General features: G+C 37.5%; 1 protein-coding gene across 2 annotated transcripts in view; it reads left to right on the top strand.

Annotated features, from left to right (window-relative positions):
- The window catches only part of LOC114047044 (astrotactin-2), a 1,078,351-nt gene that overhangs the window by 410,040 nt on the left and 653,414 nt on the right, over positions 1-14,897 (top strand). For both annotated transcript variants that reach the window (XM_027867715.1, XM_027867716.1), the window contains exon 7: positions 2,051-2,218. In XM_027867715.1, the coding sequence (XP_027723516.1) occupies positions 2,051-2,218 (168 nt within the window). The remainder of the gene's footprint in view (positions 1-2,050; positions 2,219-14,897) is intronic.

The raw sequence follows: 14,897 nt of genomic DNA, 5'->3' as shown, positions 1-14,897 counted from the left end.
GACATGATGGGAGACATTTTTCTCCTAGATTTCATCCTCAGACCTCTGATAGATGGGAGCTAAATAATTAAGGGATAGTAAAATGGGAAGAATTCCATCTTTCATTCTTTTACCTCATGAGGAAGTATAAGAATTAGGCTTGACAAGAGTCTCTTAGCTTCGTTTATGAAAATAACTCTACCATGCAATCTTCTCCTTCACAGTTCCAATTCATTTCTGACCCCAAAAGCTTTCTTTTAAAATCTCTCTTTACCTGGCATGAATATAAAAGAGAAGCACTTGTTGTTATCTGGTTCTCTAGGAAATTTAGTCTGGTGAGACCTTCTGCCTTGGTATTTTTATCTCCCATCTGTACTTCTCAGTTTCTTTGGTGGTCTATGTGCCTTTGGCTTCACAGAAAACACCAAAGAATGGCAAAGGTTCCTCCACTCACCCTTGATGTATGCTGCACAATTACAGAAGCAGTCTTATAATCAATGTAATTGAAGATCAGAGTTAATGAGGACCTCAGTGTCTGTGCAGTCCCCTGAGCAATGCCGGGCTTCAGATGTTAGATAAGGAAATGATTGGGCTGAACTGAAAATCTATTTGGCTAATTAGATGATGCATATTCCCACAAGCCAGGGGGAGAGAAAAATATATTTTAAAAATAAAGAAACATCACAGTTTTAAAGCAGAGATTTGGGCATGGATTCATCTCAGAACCACTGCTCTCTGGAGAGAGAGATGTGAGGAGACAACAGAAAGATACATTTGCTGCAGAGCCAAACAGATGAAAGGAGGGTCCAAGAAAAACATGGGGGATTCTGAAGCATAGGGAAAGATGAATCTCCTTTTTTTATGAAATAGGATTTAGTTCCCAAGGTGATCCTATAGCCTATTATTGAGTCCTTGCCATTTATTCATTTATATAAAGAACATTTATTGAACGGTTACTAAATGTATTTCTCTGGTCAGAAAATGAAAACTGTGAGGCAATGGGTTTACCTTTTTACCTTGGATGCCAGGAAACTTAAAAACATATTCTGTGCTGAACTGCAATAGTTAGTTGACTGACCTTGAATACTTGCAAACGTCACTTCTCTTTCCTTTAGATTAAGAGTTCTTAAGCTGTGGTCCATGGACTCCTGAGGGGTTCATGGAGATATTTCAGGGGAATCCAAAAATGAGAAAAAATTACATCTTTATTTTCACTAATCTCTAAAAGAAATCTAGTGTTTTCTTCAGTTATGAATGTAGACAACCAATGATTATTTTGAGAAGGGGGCCATAGGCTTCACCATACTGCCAAAGGGGTCCATGATACAAAAAAAGGTTAAAAAAATCAGCATTATAAATGTTCTCTGTTCTGATTTTCTCTAAATGCCTTATTTTGCATTATGCTTTAGTCTTCAAATTGCTTCAAGTGTTTGCGTTTGTTGTTTTATGATAAAAATAGTTTACATTTATATAAATATATATGTATTTTTATGGTTTCAAAGTCAGTAAGTCAGTAAGCATTTATCAAGGGCCTATTATATGCTAGGCACTGGGTAAGTTTTGGTGCTTTAAATATATTATTTCATTGTGTCTTTATAATAGCCTTGTGATATACAGACATTATAAATATCATCATCCCTGTATCACACATGTGGAAATTGAGGCTGTGAGAATTGACTGGTTCAAAACCATATGGCAGCACTCCACTTTTTTCCTAATTCCAAAAGCAAGAGTCTTGTTCATAATACTTAGAAACATTTGGTCCAATATTGTCCCTTTACAGATAACAAAGATGAGTCCTAAAGAGTTCAGGAGACTTATCCAAGGCCCTCCTACTATATCACAGGGGCCCAAACATATTATGGATAAATAGGCATTTCTACCTCTGCATAAAATAGATAAATTGTCCTAGAAAGTAGTAAGAGAAACCAGTCTATATCATGTAATGCTATAAGGAATATATAGCTTCATATACATTTTTTGTGTCCTCTACATGGAGCTGTATGTTGCCTTCTAATGTATCTGTATCACTACTGGAAAAAAATTAAAGTATCTTTCTGTCTACTCACAGGTAGCAGCTTTGTGGTGAGTGAGGGGAGCTACCTGGACATCTCCGATTGGTTAAACCCAGCCAAGCTTTCCCTTTATTACCAGATTAATGCCACATCTCCCTGGATAAGAGACTTATGTGGGCAGAGGACCACTGATGCCTGTGAGCAGCTCTGTGATCAGGAAACAGGTGAGCCAACAGAAGGGGTGTCCACATCAGGATTGAGTAGGGGATGAAGAGAAACAATCTAAATGAATTCATTGGTGTACCATCTGTATCTGCTCCCTGTGCTTAAAGTCGTAATCAAGGATGGAGGTCTCTGAGTATCAGCCTTAGTAATTCTACAATACAGTCTTAACTCATTATTGCCACAGGCCCATTTTGTTTTGTTGTTTGATAATTAGTCAAAACTTCTTGCTTTTGTTTTGGGTGAGGCATTACTATATGAGAGGAAAAAAGCATGGTATCATAGAATGTTGAGGCTGGAAAGGAATGGAGGAAAGAGAACACTAGAACCTAAAAACTTAAGCTAGAAGGAACCTGCCCAGAATCATGGTCTATGGAGTTGACAAGGATCTCAAAAATTGTCTAGCTTAACCCATAACTTGAAAAGGAATCTAGTCTTTGATATCTTTGACTTAACGATATCTGTATTCTACTTGAAGAATGTCCACTGTCTCTCAAGACAGCCCATTCTAATAATTTAGGAAGTACACCCTTCCCCTTACCTTAAGCTGAAATGTGTTTCTTGGGTGCTTACACCCATCAGTCCTAAACTATATTAATAGAAGTAATGTGTCTTTTCATTCTTAGTCTAACTCTAATTCTCCCACCTCTTCCTTGTATGCCCTCTTGGACTCCATGAAACAAGCATACAAACATAATCCCTTTCCCATAGTTGACAAACTTTTCAGATATTTGAAGACATATCCCCAGGCCAAACATCTAGTTCCTTCAACTAAACCTTTGAGGTCACAGTCTCCAACCCTCTTGTAATCCTTGTCTGCCTCTTCTGAATGTGCTTGTCATTGTCTTTCCTAAACTATGAGTCCTAGAGCTGAACAAAATGCTACATGTGATCTCACTGAAATGAAGGATAGTTATACTATTATGACCCTTGCTCTGAAAACTGAGCCTCTCTTAAATGCATTCCAATTTGAATTATCTTTTTTCACTTTGTGTTATACTTAGAATGTAGAATGTCAGAACGTAACTTCTCTCATCTTAGAGCTGGAAGGAACTTTGTAAATTATCTAGTACAGAACCATCAGTTTACAGATGTGCAGATGCAGAAATTGAGGCCTAGAAAGGGGACATTTTTTCTATTATGGTCATACAGTGTTAATGTCAGAACTAAGACTGTAACCTAGGTTTTCTGACTCCCAGTATGTGTTCTTTCCTTTTACAGTGTTATTCCAAAGTATGTCTGGGAGGAATTTCTGGAGGAATAGATAAGAGTACCATAAGGTTGCTAAGCCATGCCAATAGACATAGGAAACTTAGATTTCTCTTGTTGCTGCTATTTATTTGTTTCAATTTTGTCCAACTCTTCATGACCCCATTTGGGGTTTTTTTGGCAAATATACTAGAATGGTTCACTATTTCCTTCTCCAGCTAAGTGACTTGTCCAGTGTCACATAGCTAGTAAGTGTCTGAGGCCAGATTTGAACTCAGATAGATGAGTCTTCTTTACTTCAGGTCCAGCACTCTGTCCACTGTTCCACCTAGATGCCCAGATTTCTTTTACAATAGCCTAGTAAATAAAATGGAAGAGATGTGGAGTAATGGTCGAGTTAAGTGGAATTGGGATCTGGTTGAATGCCCATTTCCAAATAATAGTTATTGATACGACAACCTTTAGAGACTTCTAATAAGATGGTCCCAGATTCTATCCTTAGTCCTGTTCTTTTCAGCTTTTTGTCAGTGTCTTGGATTAAGGCTCATAAATGACTTGATGTTAAATTTATCAATGATGCTGTGCTGTGAAGGATAGCTAACATGTTAGTTGACAGACTTGGGGTCCAAAGAAGTCAACAAAAATGGATCCTATCTAAATCAAATATCATAAGGCCACGTGCTTGACTTCAAAATGTTGCCTGCTCAAATGTAGGATAAAGGACTTATGACTAGACAGTAGTTAATGTGAAAGTAATTTAAGTGAACTTCAGTCTCAGTAAGACCTTGAGTAGAGTGTCCAGAATGAGTGAGGTGACAGTCCAGTTGTGTGCTGCTACTACTCTCAAGTCTCATTTGGAGTACTGTATGTAGTACCAAGGGCTAAGTTTTTCCAATGTATTTTACTTTTCTCTAATTACCTTAAAACAATTTTTTAACATTTTTTTAAAGTTTTGAATTCCAAATTCGATTTCTCCCTCCCTCCCTCCCCTTCTACTTCCCCAAGACAGTAAGCAATAAGATAAAGGTTATACATGTGCAGTTATGCAAAACATTTTCATACTAATCATTTTGTGTAAGAAAACTCAAATAAAAGAAAAAGAATGAAAGACTGAAAGTGAAAAATAGCATGCTTGAGTCTGCATTCAAATAACAGCAGTTCTTTCTCCAGAAGTGGATAGTATGCTTCATCATTAGTCCTTTGAGATTGTCTTGAATCATTGAGTTGCTAAGAATAGTTAAGTCATTTACAATTCTTCACTGAAGAAGATTGCTGTTACTGTGTACAACATTCTCTTGGTTCTGTTTGCTTCACTTTGCATCAGTTCATGTGTTTCCAGGGTTTTCTGATATCATCCTGCTTGTCATTTCTTATAGCACGATAATATTCCATCACAATCATATACCACAGCTTGTTTAACCATTCCCCAGTTGATGGACATCCCTTCGATTTTCAGTTCTTAGCCACCACAGAAAGAACTGCAATAAATATTTTTGTACAAATAGGTCTTTTTTTCCTTTTTTGATATCTTTGGGATATAGACATAGCAGTGATATTGCTGAATCAAAGGGTATGCACAGTTTTATAGGCAAGGGCCACTTTTTAGAAAGGACAATGACAAGTGGGGAGGTGACCAGCAAGCAATGGCACTCAAAACCATTGCTATATTATGGTCAGTTGAAAGAACTTGGGATTTTTAGTTTATATCAGGAGTTCTTAGTTCAAGGATTCTTAGAGAAGGGGATCTTCAGCTTTTTGTGAAGTGGGCCCTTTTGTTAGTCTGGTGAAACCTATGGACCCTTTCTCAGGGTAATAGCTTTAAATGCATAAAATAAAATACACAGAATAACAAAGAAAACCAATTAATTCTAGAAGCCCAGGTTAAGAACCCCTGGTTTGGAAGCAATACTTAAAGGGTCAAATAATTTGATTACTTTTCTTCAAAGAGTTGAAAGATTATCATAGGGTTAAAGAATCAAATTTCTGCTTGGCCACAGGATCAGGAACAGTGGGTAGAGAAGTTGCAGAGATGCAACTTTAAACTCTATATTAGGAAAACTTCCTAAAAGAAAGAAATGTACAAAAGTGAAGCAGGACTAAGAACAACATTCACATAGGAGGTAATGGACTTTCTATGATTGATGTCTTCAAGTAGAGAGTGAATGACCATTTATTTGGAACGTGAGGAAAGTCCTGTTTAGAGTGGATTTAGTCTGGATGACACTGGGGTCCTTCCAGTTCTAAGATTCCCCGATAACCCTCATGAAAAATAAATTCAGAATGAGATAAAATGCCAGCATTAAGAGATCATTACAAAGGATTGTGGGAGAGCATTGTTCTATTGGTACTGAGTTAAGATAGGAAATAAGGAGCTACATAGGATTTAAAACAATTTTGGATCTTAGAGATTCAATTCAAAAAACATATTTTATATACCCATTATGTGCCAGATACTGTCAGGCACTAAGGATACAAGAACAAAAATGAAAACACTCCCTGGTCCTAAGCAACTTACATTCTGAGGGATTGGGGGGAGTATACCTAGATAGGTAAATTACACACACACACACACACACACACACACACACATATACACACAGTAATTTAGCAGGAAAGGCCTTGTCTTGACTATGTGACTTGAGCTGAGCCTTGAAGGTTGTGAAGAATTCCAAGAGGCTTGTGGTGAGATCATCTAGTAAAATTCTCTTATTATTACAGATAATGAGACTACAACCTAGCCAAGTGAAGTGACTTGTCTAGCGGTGACATGAATAATTAATCAAGCATTTAAGTGCTTACAATGTACCAAGTATAGATACGGGTTCTCAAGATACAAAGGCAAACATGAAGCAGATCCTGACCTCAAAGACCTTACATTCTATGAGGGAGTCATCATGTACCTATATCAGTATACACAAAGTAAATGAAACGTATTTTGGTTGGGTAGGATGAGGTAAAAGAGTGGGATTTGAATTCAAGTTGTCTGACTCTAACTGTATGACCTTGGGAAAGTCACTTAATCTTGTTTGCTTCAGTTTTCTTATCTGTAAAATGAGTGAAGAAGGAAATGACAAACCACTCCAGTATTCTTGCCAAGAAAACCCGTAATGGGAGGGAGAGGGAGGGAGGGAGGGAAAGAGAGACAGAGAGAGAAAGAGAAAGAAAGAGAAAGAGAGAGAGAATGAGAGAGAGAGAGAGAGAGAGAGAGAGAGAGAGAGAGAGAGAGAGAGCAGGAAGACAGTTGCTACTGACAAAACTCTGACCAAGGTCACCAATTTCTTTAGGTCAAAGGCTACATATAGCTAATCAGTCTACAGAAACTTAATGTACCCAGGCTTCTGGATCACTATTCCTGAAATGGTCCTCATTGTAAAACTGACTTTGCTCTCAGAAGGGAAAACTGGAGAGTCAGCTGATACCTCTTTGGGGTAAAATAGCGAGACTCTGGAGAGTCTGGTTTCTTGGGAGAGTTTAGCTGTGTGTCTGTTTCTGCCGTCCTTTGTTGTCTGTCTTCCGGTGGAGAATCTTACACATTGGGGTATGCTATAAGTTGTCAGAGGCCGTAAAACACAACATATACCAAAAAAAAAAAAAAATTGGGCAGTGATGACAGTGTGTCACATCACTCCCAGCTTTGTCCCTGCTAACATCATTTGAGATTTTCCCTCTTCTCTTAGCTGGATCTTTGCTAGAGGTATAGGGATAACTAGCAGTCACAAGTAATGGAAGCCTTATAGTATGATCAGTTTTACAGCAGATCTCTCCTTCTTAATCATGTTTCAGTCAAGTAACTATTCAGATGAGTTTATATTCTCTGATTAAATAATTGGTTGGAAGATCAACAAAGTGTATAACTTGCACTCAAACCAATAGCAACCAGCTGTATTTTCATAAATGTCTTTCATTGTGTAAGTAGGGATTCTTCATGACAACCTCATAAAAGCAATTTTCTCTTTAGTCTCTTTCTTTTTCTTCCCTACCCCCTTGTCTTCCATCTTCCCACATGAGAGAAGGAATACAATATTAATAGCTCACACATGAATAATAATGATAATTATAGCAGCTAGCCTTTATATAGCACTTTGAGATTTGCAAAGTGCTTTAAAATATTTTCTTACTTTATTCTTACTGCAGCCCTGGAAGGTAGGTGCTATTACTACTTCATTTTACAGATGAGGAAACTAAGGCAATCAGAGCGCATGTGACTTGCCCAGGGTCACACAGCTTGTAAGTGTGTGAAGTAGTATTTAAACTCATGTCTTTCTGACAAAATAAGGTAAGTCAGTCAACAAGCATTTATTAATCACGGACTATTTGTCAGGTATTATGTTAAATATTGGATATATATATATAAATTATAGATAGATAAATAGATAAAAAGACAGTTGCTGCTTTTAAGGAACTAACAGTTTAATGGAAGAGATAACATGCAAACATTCATGTACAAACAATAGATATATAGAATAAATTGGAGATAATGAATAGTGAGAAGGCACTAACATTGAAGCAGATCAGGAAAGGTGGTATTAGTAGAAGATAGTATTTTAGCTGGGACCTAAAGGAAAACAGGAGGCTGAGATGAAGAAGAAGAGAATTCTAGGCATTGAGGGCATACAATGTGAATACAAAGTCAGGAATGGAGAATCTTATGTGTGGAACATCAAGGAGACCAGTGTCATTGGATTACAGATTATGTGGAGATTTGGGGTGGGAGTGAGATAAAAGAAGATTGGAAATGTGGAAGGAGGACCAAGTTATAAAGAGTTGGGGAATTAAACAGAGGATTGTATATTTGATCCTGAAGATGATAAGGAGCACCTGTTTTCTGAGTAGATGTGACATGGTTAGACCTGCACTTTAGGAAGATCTCTTCACCAGCTGAGTGGAAGATCCAATGGAGTGAGGAAAGACTTGTGGCGAGGAGCCCCATCAGCAGTTATTTCAATAGTCCAGAAGTGAGATAGTGATGGCCTGTACCAGGGCCATAGCACTGTGGCAGGGGAGAAGGAAGAATATATAAAAGACTCTACAAAGGTAAAACTAATAAGATTTGACAACAGATTAGATATGGGTGTGAAAGAGAGTGAATAATGGAGGATGACACCTAGGTTTCAAGCTTGGGAAACTAGAAGAATGATGGTACCCTTGACAGTATAAAAGAGAAGTTCAGAAGAGGAGAGAGCTTAGGGGAAGGTTTAGTCTTGGACATGTTCAGTTTGAGATGGCTGTGGGATATCTAGTTTGAGATGTCCAACAGGCAGATGGATATGGAATATTGGAGGTCAGGTCTTAGGTTAGCACTGAATAAGTAAATCTGAGAATCATCTGTATAGAGATTATAATTTAATCCAGGGAAGCTAATGGGTGCCACAGTGGATAGTTTTGGGCCTGGAGTTAGGAAGACCTGAGTTCAAATCCAGCCATAGACTCTTCCTAGATGTGTGGTCTTGGGCAAGTCATTTAATCTCTATTGGACTATTTCCTCCACTGTAAAATGAAGACAATAACAGCATCTACCTTACAGGTTCATTGTGAGGGTCAAATGAAATAATATTTGTGAAGCTTTCTTGGCACAGTGCCTGGCATGTAGGAGGTACTATAAAAATGCTTATTTTCTTCCCCTTCCCTTCCCTTCTTTTTTTTTCATTCCTTTGAGATAATCCTGCAAAATAAGAGAGAGATGAAAAACTGCTCAGGACAGAGCTTTGCATACCTATTGTTAGTAGGTGTGCCCTGGATGAAGACTCAGCAAAGAAGATTGAGAAAGAGAGGTGAGCTGCATAGGAGAAGAACCAGGATAGAATAACGTCATGGAGACCCATGCCTGGGGAAAAGAAACTATCAAGGAAAATAAAGTGATTGATAGTATCAAAGTCTTCAGAGGTTAAGAAGGATGAGGATTGATAAAGGCTATTAGATTTTATAATTAAGAGATCATTGATAACTTTGAAGAGAATAATTTCAGTTGAATGATGAAGTCTGATGTCAGACTTCAGAGAGTTAAGAAGTTGGTGAGAGGAAAAGAAGTGTGCCTATACCCTTTGACCCAGCAATACCACTCCTAGGTCTATTTCCAAAGATAATTAGGGGAAAAAAGGAAAAGAGCCTATATGTTCTAAAAGATTTACAGCAGCTGTCTTTGTGGTGGCAAAGAATTGGAAATTTTGGGGATGACCATCAGTTGGGGAATGGCTGAACGAGTTGTGGTATATAATTGTGATGGAATACTGCAGTGCTATAAGAAATGATGAGCTCAATGATCTCAGAAAAATATGAAAAAACTTACATGAAATAATGAAGGGCAAAATGAGCAGAACCAAGAGAATACTGTATACAGTAATATTGTTTTAAGAACAACTTTGAGCAAATACGTCATTTTGACTATTATAAATACTCAAATTAACTATGAAGGACATATGAAGGACATATGAAGGAAGAGACTATCTGCATCCAGAGAAGGAACTGGTACATAGGTGTATAGAATGATTTTACATACACACACACATACATATTTGTATCTAATGGTAGCCGTCTCTACAGTGGGGAGGAGGGAAAATAATTTACATGATAACTTTACTACGTATTTAAAAGGAGTAGCAAATTTTATACATGATAACTTTACTACGTATTTAAAAGGAGTAGCAAATTTTATATAATTTTATATATTTGCAGTTTCATGTGTAATCATTTTTTGTCATACTATGCTATGGAAATTCTTGTTTTATTCCATACATTAAAAATAAAATAAATATGTATTTATTTATTTTGAGGTGAGGCAATTGGGGTTAAATGACTTGCCCAGGATCACACAGCTAGTAAGTGTTAAGTGCCTGAGGATGTATTTGAACTCCTGACTCCAGGGCCAGTGCTCTATCCACTGTGCAACCTAGCTAGAAAAAAGAAAAAAGCCTACTACATATGTTTGTACATATGTTTTTTTTTGAAAGAAAAGAAGGAAGTTGAAGCACCTTTTGTAGATGGTCTTCTCAGGGAGTTTAGCTATAAAAAGGAGGAAAGATATAGAATGATAGCTAGAAGGAAGGGATGGATCAAATGAAGGTTTTTTGAAGATGGGGAAGACATGTGCATGTTTCTAGGTAGTTGGGAAGCAACCAATAAAAAGGAAGAGATTGGAGAAGAGTAAGAGATTAGGGATGATAGAGGGGTCAATCTGCTGGAGAAGAAGAGATTTAATGAGATCACTCATGCATGTAGAGTAGTTATCCTTGGTAAGGAGAAAAGATGCCTCTTCTTATGAGATTTGGGTGAAGGAAGAGAAGGTGGTAGAAGGCATCTGAGTGATGTGAGATAAATAAGAGAAAAGATAAATAAGAGAAAAGATAAATGGCAAATGGTCTCAATTTTTTTCACCGATACATAAGGAAAATGTGTCACCTGAGACTTGAGGAGGTACGAAAAGGTTTAGAAATGCCTCTGTAGTGAGTGGAACATTGAATCAATTAGAGAATTGTAAAAAAGATTCTCTTTGTATATTGCAGGAGCAATTGTGATTATGTAAAATAAATTTATAGTCGATCCAGTTAGCAAAGTTTCATGATTTTTTCTATCTTTGTTCAGCAACTCCAGGAGTAATGCAGATGATGTGAGTAATCCAAAGCTGAGATTTAGAAGGACAAGATCAGTGATAAGATAAAGGGGCAAGAAAAGATGATATTATAGAGTTGAACTGGTTGACTGTGGATTAAGATGCAGTAGGGAGGCAGGTGTATGTAGCCAGTGCAGGGGTGATGACCTGGAAAAGAACTGAAGGGTCAAGTAACTGGTGGTCACAATGAAAATGTAGAACAGGGTTTGGGGTTGCTAGAGAGAGAGGGAGAGAGAGAGAGGTAGATAATGGCAATAGATTATAATCAGATCAGGAAATTTTGGATTATGAACATGTAAGTGGAACATCTGTAGCTGATGATGAGATCAAGGATGTGTAGCCCAACTCTGGAGCTGAGGAAGCATGGAGAATTAGATTATGGTAAATTAGTAAGTTGAAGAACTGGAAGGTTAGGATGTTTGAGAGAGTATCAATATGCATGAGGAAGTCCCCTGGTGTGAAGGTAGGAGTTGGGGAGGAGAGAAAGACTTTGAGCCAGGTACTGAATTCATTGAAGAAAGGAAAGTGTCCTAGATATTAGTAAGCAAGAACTACCAAAATTTGATTGGGCAGTAGTCATGGATTGGGTGAACCTCAAAGGAGAAGAGGTTACTGAATGATTGTGGTGGAAGGGAGAGCGTGGAAGTGGCAATGGAGAACAAATAATATTTTCAATTATCTAACCTCAAACAGTGAGTGGTCATGTGAAGTGAGAATGATTAGGAAGAAAGAAAAAAGGAAGGAAGAAAGGAAGAAGATTAAAGGAAAGGAATGGAAAGGAGAGGAGAGGAGGGGAGGGGAGGGGAGGTGGAGAAGGGGTAGGGAGGGAGGCGAAGGGAGAGGAGGGAAAGGAAAAAAGAAAAAGGCCTACTACATGTGTTTGTACATATACCTTTTTTGTACATCGACCTTTTTCTCTTTTATTTACCCCTAAGTGCTTTTCCTGAAAATAGTTGAGCAAAATTAGTGTGATTGAAACTAATAGCACAACACTTTCCACTATAGTTATTTTCCAGTTGTTAATAGAAAGAAAGGATATCTGCTTTAAATTTGATACTGTGGTACCAGCATTGTATATTAGATTTTATCAGAGTTTTTGTTGCCACTCCATGTTTACTTTATTTACACTCTAATAACCAGTATTTTTAACTCTATGTCCTTCCCTCTATGTAACCTCATAAAGTTTTTCCATATTCCTTGTTTTCATATTTATCATTCCTTATAGAATGGTAATATTCCCTTACATTCATGTATCACAGCTTGTTCCACCATTTCCCTATCCCTTGCATCTAGCTTGTTTCCAGCTTTCTGTTATTATAAATAATGTACAATTCACTGCCCTTTTTACTACACTCACTACCTAGAAATTCAGCATTTTATTTTCCTTAAAAAAGGCCAGGGACAGCAATCCTTTGCTAAGGGTAACATCAGGCCAGAGACAGGGCTGAGAGGCAGCAGTCTATAGGTCAGTGAGCTAATATGGATAGAGGAACATGGGAAATTAAATTCTTTTAAGAGAGGCAGAGTGGGACATTTAAAACCCCCTGTCCATCTGACTCTGATTTCTCTTTCCAGATTGCTTTGACATTACTTTTGTGTCTCAAACACTACATTTCAGTCAACTGGTCTGCTTGATGCTCTACATACATGACATTTGATTTCCGTCTCCTGCACCTTTGTACAAGCTATGTCCTGTGTCTGTAATGCCTTCCTTCTTTATATCTACCTCAAAAGATTCCTTTTGTCCTTCCAAGTTCAGCTCAGTTCCCAATTTCTACATTAAACCAAGCTGATTCACCCCCAGTTGTCAGTGAATCCCCTTGAAACTGCTTATATGTACTTTATATATAAAATTCATGTTTATTTAAAACATATATGTAGATATTGCTTTCACTGATAGAATATCAATTTCATGAGGGCAGAAACTATTTCAATTCTGTATTGGCATCATTATTGCCTGACTCATAGTATCCACTTTATAAATACAGAATGAATGAATGAATGAATGAATGAATGAATTAATTAATTAATTAATTAATTAATTATTTAATTAATTGAATGACTGAAAAGAACTGAAAAGAAACTTGGAGATTATCTAAGTGCAAATTGCAACAGTATGCTTTAGTGGAAAAGGAGTGCCTGACTTTGATGGAATAAGAAGACAAAGATTGAATCCTGACCTTGAAACTTATTAAACTGTGACCTTGGGACCTCTCTGAACCTCAGTTTCGTTATATAAAAATATATGAACTCCCTATTCTGTTCAGCTGATACAGAGAAGGCTATAAGCTTAAAAAAAACTATAGAAAATGAGTCATTATTATTATGCTGAACTTAGTGGCATGACTGGTAGCAGGGTAGAGGGTAGAATTAGTGACAAATTCAACATTAAAGTCCCTACTTCTGCAACATGTGAATCTTCTTTGCTTTTAGTTTAAGGTATATTGAAAGGTTTGAGACTGGTCAGAGAAACTGTCTGCTCACTCCCAACTTCAATTGTTGAGCATATCGGTTGGTTGGAATAGATGGTGACTGGGATGATATGGAGCCATTAAATTCATCTGTTGGCAATCTTGTGCCTCGGCTTTCCTGGAATTTGCTGTCAGATAAGAAGAATTATTTCTCCTAAGTGATAGTGGATCCAGAAATGGGGGTAGTATTTAAACCCATATTATATCGGGAGGGGGTGACATCAGAAAAGTTACCAATGACTTGATATATGGATGAGTCTCACAAGCTTCACTGGCATAGTGCCAAGGCCTTGACTGCTTCCTTGGAGCCCTATGCCAGAATTGTCAGAAATAACAATAGGTAATGGGATGGAGACCAACAATCCAAGAACAAGGGTAAAAAAGGGGTAATTGAAGGCATGGAATAGTCGCAGGAACTATAAATATGCTTCTAATGCTGTACTTCCAAAACAATGCTCCATCGTCCTCCAAATATCCCCAAGAACTAATCTCTTCATTTTCTACAAATACTAAAGAAGCATTATTCTCATATGGGGCACTGAGCTAGGGATTTCAAAGAATATATGAGAAATCTAGTCTTTGTCCTTAAGGACCTTGTAGATCAGAAACAGAGGTATGTAAGTTTTCAGCATATCATATACCTTTGGTACTTTAAAAGACCCATTATTTTCTGTTTGCACATTCCCCTTCGGCCAACATAGATCACATTGCTTGTGAGATTTTTCACAGAAGAGAAGTTTGCACAGTAATGGTATAAGATAGAGCTTTTCAAAATGTCAGTGAAGAACTAGGAACAAACTAGGTCCTTCTCTTAGCCCACTATTTTGGAGGAAGCGAAAAGTAGAAGCAAGCTACACTAAGACATAGCAACCAAGGATGGAGTATCTTCTGGGAAATTAAACAAACAAACAGGTTTTTGTGAAGGCCAAAATATAGAAAAAACATAAAATTAAGCTATCTAACTAGAAGCAAAATCAGTTAACAATGGAGCAAAGACCAGAGAGCACAATGGAAAGGAGAATATGGCCAGATGAGAATGAGTTTTGGGGTTGGGGTGGGTAGGGATAAGAATAGGAAAGAAGTAGCTGGAGGAAGTATTTTAGTCTCAACTATAGTAATTCTAAATTACAGTGATAAAGAGAAAAAGAGAAGGAAATTTACTGACTATAAGATAAACAGCAAATTGACTGGGTCCAAGCCAGGATGTTGTGATAACTGAACATGATAGAGAGGCTGTGGTTTCTATTTCTTTTGCTTTTCACTGCAAACACCAGGGGACTAGCAGTAGACAGCAGAGGGAGTGTGACAGGGATTTTAGTGCCTAGGTATGCCTAGGTGTGTAAAGACCTGGTGTCTGGGTTCCCTGCTCTAATAATGTTCAGGACAAGCTCTTTA

The sequence above is a fragment of the Vombatus ursinus genome, unplaced genomic scaffold, assembly GCF_900497805.2.
Source record: "Vombatus ursinus unplaced genomic scaffold, bare-nosed wombat genome assembly UNPS02014786.1, whole genome shotgun sequence".
NCBI classification, from domain to species: Eukaryota; Metazoa; Chordata; class Mammalia; order Diprotodontia; family Vombatidae; genus Vombatus; species Vombatus ursinus.
This window is presented reverse-complemented; position numbering and strand designations above follow the sequence as displayed.